At 47.1% G+C, this 5,930-nt stretch overlaps 1 protein-coding gene and 1 pseudogene across 1 annotated transcript in view; both read left to right on the top strand.

Annotated features, from left to right (window-relative positions):
• LOC102254441 (zinc finger protein 470) overlaps positions 1-5,245 on the top strand; it is a gene marked incomplete at its 3' end in the record, with an annotated part of 6,812 nt that extends 1,567 nt beyond the window's left edge. Inside the window, exons 2-4 of the mRNA XM_005857798.2 lie at positions 2,738-2,823; positions 4,741-4,867; positions 5,043-5,245. Coding sequence (XP_005857860.2) covers positions 2,767-2,823; positions 4,741-4,867; positions 5,043-5,245 — 387 coding nt within the window. The remainder of the gene's footprint in view (positions 1-2,737; positions 2,824-4,740; positions 4,868-5,042) is intronic.
• Positions 2,956-3,863, top strand: LOC102254141 (annotated as a pseudogene).
• Positions 5,246-5,930: the final 685 nt, after the last annotated feature.

Genomic DNA, 5,930 nt, shown 5'->3' with positions numbered 1-5,930 from the left:
GATATTTTACAGAGAGGAAGGGAGAGGGACAGAGAGTCAGAAACATCAGTGAGAGAGAAACATTGATCAGCTGCCTCCTGCACGCACCCCCCTGGGGATGTGCCCGCAACCAAGGTACATGCCTTTGACCGGAATCGAACCTGGGACCTTTCAGTCCGCAGGCCGACGCTCTATTCACTGAGCCAAACCGGCTAGGGCTCAATAAAAACATTTTAAAAATTAACATAAAAAATAATAAAATGGAGATGCTGCTATTACATACCTCATAGGACTGTTATAAGGGTCAAATGAGCCCATACCTGAAAATATGTGGTGTGGCCCCTGCCACATAGAAAGTGCTCAACGAGTGTTCACGTCCCTGAGCCTGGCCTGCACCCTCTCGCAATCCGGGATGTAGTAGTGTATGAAGTGGCAGGCGGCCAGAGAGGAGCCCAAGCCGGCCTGGCCTTAGCACTGAGGCAGGAGAGGCTCACACCTCCGTAGCCGTGCTGGCCAGTGGTGAACCCGGTGTCTGGCGCCCGTAGGTCAGCTGAGCGGCACTCCCGCTGTGGAAGCGCACTGACGCCAGGGGGTAGCTCCTGCGTTGAGCATCTGCCCCCTGGTGGTCAGTGTGCGTCACAGCGACCGGTCAAATGGTCGCTTAGGGTTTTAGAAAGATAGATAGATAGATGATAGATGATAGATAGATAGATAGATAGATAGATAGATAGATAGATAGTGATGCTTTCAGAAAGCCGTGGAGTTTAGAGGGAAAATACCAGAACTTTTCCTGATAGAGGAAACTCGCCTCAGGGGAGACAAGGCCAGTGGTTCCCAAACTTATTTGGCCTACCGCCCCTTTCCAGAAAAAATATTACTCAGCGCCCCCTGGAAATTAATTTTTTTTTAAATTTTAATAGCAATTAAACAGAAAGATATATGTATTAATGTTTCTACCTTTTTCGTAAAATATAGTAAAGAAAGGTGTAAATTAGAAACATTGAAGTTTGAAATTATGAAACTATTTATTGAACTCAGAATAGAAAGGTAATACAAAAAAAAGTTAAAACAAATGCACCTGTGGCCATCACCGCCCCCCTGGATCGCTGCAGCGCCCACCAGGGGGCAGTAGCGCCCACTTTGGGAATCACTGCTCTATCCACTGAGCCAAACCGGCTAGGGCGGGAAATCATTTTTTCAAGTCTCATAGAACCTACGCTAATCCTCGCTGGTTAGCTGCCCAGGAGGCGTGTTTCCTGTTATATCCTGGTGTCTGCTTGGGCGAATAGCTTGGGCGAGAGGATCAGGCCCACCCAGGTCAGTGACTGGGCTCTGTTATTGCCAAGCTGTGAACCTGTGCAAAAGACTTCACGTCCCAGAACTTTCATGGGTGAACTGGTGACGGCATTTTCTGTTTTCACTGAAGATCTGTGGAGTTTAGAGGGAAAATACCAGAACTTTTCCTGATAGAGGAAACTCGCCTCAGGGGAGACAAGGGACTTTTTTTCAAAATTATTGTTTGTCACAAAGCAAAATGAGAACCAGGGTCTGCTGACAGTTTTGTCCAATGACCCGCAAGCCACATAGACTCTTTCTGGGGAAATCGTTTTTTTAAAGTATTTTATTTTTTTAAAATATATTTTTATTGATTTCAGAGAGGAAGGGAGAAGGGAGAGAGAGACAGAAACATCGATGATGAGAGAGAATCATGGATCAGCTGCCTCTGCACACCCTCCACTGGGGATCAAGCCTGCAACCCGGGCATGTGCCCTTGGCCAGAATTGAACCTGGGACCCTTCAGTCCACAGGCCAACGCTCTATCCACTGAGCCAAACCGGCCAGGGCGGGAAATCATTTTTTTCAAGTCTCATAGAACCTATGCTAATCCTCGCTGGTTAGCTGCCCAGGAGGCGAGTTTCCTGTTATATCCTGGTGTCTGCTTGGGCGAATAGCTTGGGCAAGAGGATCAGGCCCACCCAGGTCGGTGACTGGGCTCCGTTATTGACAAGCTGTGAACCTTGTGCAAAAGACTTCATGTCCCAGAGCTTTCATGGGTGAACTGGTGACGGCGTTTCCTGTTCTCACTGAAGATTGTGAAGGTTAAATCGGGAGTGTAAAGATAGGGTGCCTCCCAAAAATGCATGCACACACTTTGAATGATTATAACGGCAGTGTTTATTAAAATACGTTTCATTTTCAGAATTGAGTTTTCTGCTGGTTAAATCGGGAGTGTAAAGATAGGGTGCCTCCCAAAATATGTATGCACACACTTTGAATGATTATAATGGCAGTGTTTATTAAAATATGTTCCATTTTCAGAATTGAGCTTTCCGCTGTAAAGTGTGCATACATTTTGGGGGACACTCTATATACCCAGCCCACCTGATATATCTCTTGTTGATGAATGAGTGACTTTGAGGGGACGGGGGCATAGATCATGTTCAGCCTGAAAACCCGAGCAGAGCAGATAAAGTGTGCATACATTTTGGGGGACACCCTGTATATGCAGCCCACCTGATACATCTCTCTTGTTGATGAATGAGTGGCTTTGAGGGGACGGGGGCATAGATCATGCTCAGCCTGAAAACCCGAGCAGAGCAGTACCCCAGCTGTAACGTCCTGGTCTCCCAGCGAATGCCTGGGCTGAGGGCAGGATGGGTGGGAGTGAGAGAGTGAAAAGAGGGAGCTGAAGGCAGAGTTTCTGGGCTGCGGTTCTTAGAGCTGCTCTGGCTCTCACTCCTCCTCTCTCCTCCCCCAGCTCTGCGCTCTCGGGGTAGAGCCCTTCGAATGAGGAGCCAGGCAGAGGCGGCAATGGGCATTGACCTTCTTACAGTCATGCCCCCGGTGAGTTAGCACACCCCCTTCCCTCCTTACAATAGTTTTGCTTTCCAGGGTTTGGTCATGTTTGTTTTCTTCTGAAAATTGTCTGCCTCATAGTTCCACCCTGGGGCTTGGTTTCTGTTTCCTCCCTCCCTGATGAGTGCTGGGGTCACAGGGTCGGACTCCAACCGCCCCGTGTCTCTGGGAGCCGCCTCTTCTTCCTGTTTGGTGTTCATTCTTCATTGCCTGCGCTCAGCTGTTTGTACACCATCTGACTGCACAGCATACAGTCCTTAGAGGAATCGGAGAGCTGCCACCTGCCTGGTTCCTATGTGCCCATCTGACTCTCAGAGAGCCAGCAGCCTGCTGGGGAAATGAAAAGGCAGCAAACATTTATATAAATACTAGAGGCCTGGTGCATGAAATTCATGCACTGGAGGGGGAGTCCCTCAGCCCTGCCTGCCCCCTCTCACAGTCTGGGGCAGGAGGCGACCTGGTGATCGCTCTGAAGAGGACAAACCCACCAAAAAACACAAAAAAGACAAAAAGGAAAAAAAGAAAAGAAAGAAAGACAAAGAGAAGACTGATCAGGAGGAACTGGCAGAGCAGCCAGCCTCCTCTTCAACTCCTAGAAGCACGATGATAAAGGAAAAGGACGACCCTGGCTCTACAAAGCACAGCAGCAAGAACTCAGAGAGGAGAGGGGTCAGAAGCCAGAGTCTAGAGAGGTGTGGAAGCACCACCCCAGCTTCCCTGAGGTCAAGACAACCTGCCGCGGGGGAGTAGAGGACCATGAGCAGGAGCTGAAGAGGGAGAAGCCCAAGCATGAGCACAAGTCCTCAAGCAGGAGGGAAGAAAGAGAAGAAAAAAACAGGGATAGGGACAGAGGTCGAAGCTCAGACATACATTCTGGCTGGCACGAGGGGCATTCTGAGGGACATAGCCGTAGAAGTAGAAGTAGGAGCCGAGATAAATCCCATAGGCCTAAAAAGGCCCGGCACTCTCGAGACCTGGACCCCTCAAATCCCAATGACCGCAGGCATCACTGAAGCTGAAGCCTGGGCAGCTACTCTGGAATTAGAAATGAACTACATTTTTAAAATTCAGTCAAGTTCAATTATGCTTTATTGTTTCTGTATGTAAAATCTCTGAGGTTGCATTCTTTAATCCCTTGAGTATTAGAATTATTGAGAGTGCAGTAGTTTCAACAGCCAAATGTCCTTGGAGTTTGGTTGATTTAAAACTTTTAAAAATATATATTTTTATTGATTTCAGAGAGGAAGGGAAGGGGATAGAGAGATAGAAACATCAATGATGAGAGAGAATCATGGTTTGGCCGCCTCCTGCACGCCCCCTACTGGGGACAGAGCCCGCAACCTGAGCATGTGCCCTTGACTAGGAGTCCAACCGGGACCCTTCAGTCCACAGGCCAACGCTCTATCCAGTGAGCCAAACCGGCCAGGGCTGGGCACAGTTCTTAACACCTTAAGAACATTAAGATTTCCTAGAATATGTTGTGTAGGTTGAAATGATGTTCATCAGGTCGGCATCCTTCCTTCAGATGTTTCCTTGCAGCCCCAGAGCTCTTTAATTCCTCCATGTAGAAAGGTGATGTAGCTTCGAATATAGATCAGATATTTAATATTTAATGATACTGTTTTTAATGCAGTCAACATTTTTTATAAATTTCATAGAATTGCTCCAAGAGCAGAGAATGGCTCTCATATGTTTTTATTTTTCCTAATTTATACAGTATAACTAGACAGAAAAGTTGTCCAGGAGCTAACTCCCATTCCTGGGTCAGTTAGACCCCCATACAATTACGTACACACGTTCCCCCCCCCTCCCCCCGGGGTGTAAGCAGCAGAATCCTTTACCCTGGAGCTCCCCGAGTGGGGACGTGAACACCGGTTGAGCAAGATTGCATTTGTGTCGTTTCAGGACGCAGTGACTTTCCCAGATGTGGCCATAGACTTCTCCCAGGATGAGTGGGAGTGCCTGAATCTTTCTCAGAGGATTCTGTACAGGAAGGTGATGTTGGAGAACTACAGGACCCTGGTTTCCGTGGGTAAGAGTGCCTCCATCCCTCACCTCCCCACAGGAATCTTCCCGCCTCGGCTGTCTCTCACGGCTTTCTCAGCATTTTCCTACCGCGTCCCTCTTCTCTCCGTACCGTCTGGACTGGGTCATAATTCTGCAATAGCCACAGCATAGCCCGTTTTCTTCTCTTTTCCTCTATGCAGGTCTTTGCGTGTCTAAGCCAGACGTGATCTCCTTGTTGGAGCAGGGTGAAGAGCCCTGGGTGACGGATGGCAAGATGGCAGGAGGCCTGTGCCCCCGTAAGTACAGGATTGCTAGCACTGGGGAAGCTATTCTCACGATGTTTCTTCTCTCTAAGACTTGTTGGACAACAACTCTAAAAGCCCCTCCCAAATGGAAACATCTTGTTCTAACTCCATTAAAAAAAAGGTTATTGATTTTATGGAGAGAGATGATGGGGGGGGGTCAATTGGTTGTTCCACTTATTTATGAATTAATTGATTGATTGTTGTATATGCCCTGCCTGGGGATCGAACCTATGACTTTGGTGTATCAGGAAGACTCTTTTAACAACTGAGCTACCAAGTCAGGGCCTCTAACTCCATTTTTTAAGTCTGTCTTCTCCTCCTCACTGGCACGATGTGCCACCTGGACCTTCACTGATCTCCTGCAAATCCCATAGTCTGTGTCTGGACGCTGTTATGTTGCACTTATGTTGACCTCGTGCCATATTGTTACAATCATTCCTGACAGTCAGCATTTTTGGATTCCTCAGACAAATTTGTGTTCAGTTGCTTAAAACTTTTCCTTTTTTTTAAAACGTGTTTATTGGATTAACAGTCATTATAGCTGTGTTCTTCCTTCTACTTTTAATTATTTTTCCTTTGTTGTCCTGTGATTATTTCTTCTTGCTTTGTTGTTTATATATGGTTTTTCTCCTTTCACACCATCCCACCCTGTGAATTGGAAAGGTTTTCAGTCCCACAAGGTGTTACCTTTATGTTTTTATGTATTTTTGAATCTATATTTTATAATTCACATGAGACTCGGAATGCCACCTTTTGATACCCACATGAAAGGTGAACAGATCA

This window comes from Myotis brandtii, unplaced genomic scaffold, assembly GCF_000412655.1.
Source record: "Myotis brandtii unplaced genomic scaffold, ASM41265v1 scaffold1127, whole genome shotgun sequence".
NCBI classification, from domain to species: domain Eukaryota; kingdom Metazoa; phylum Chordata; class Mammalia; order Chiroptera; family Vespertilionidae; genus Myotis; species Myotis brandtii.
This window is presented reverse-complemented; position numbering and strand designations above follow the sequence as displayed.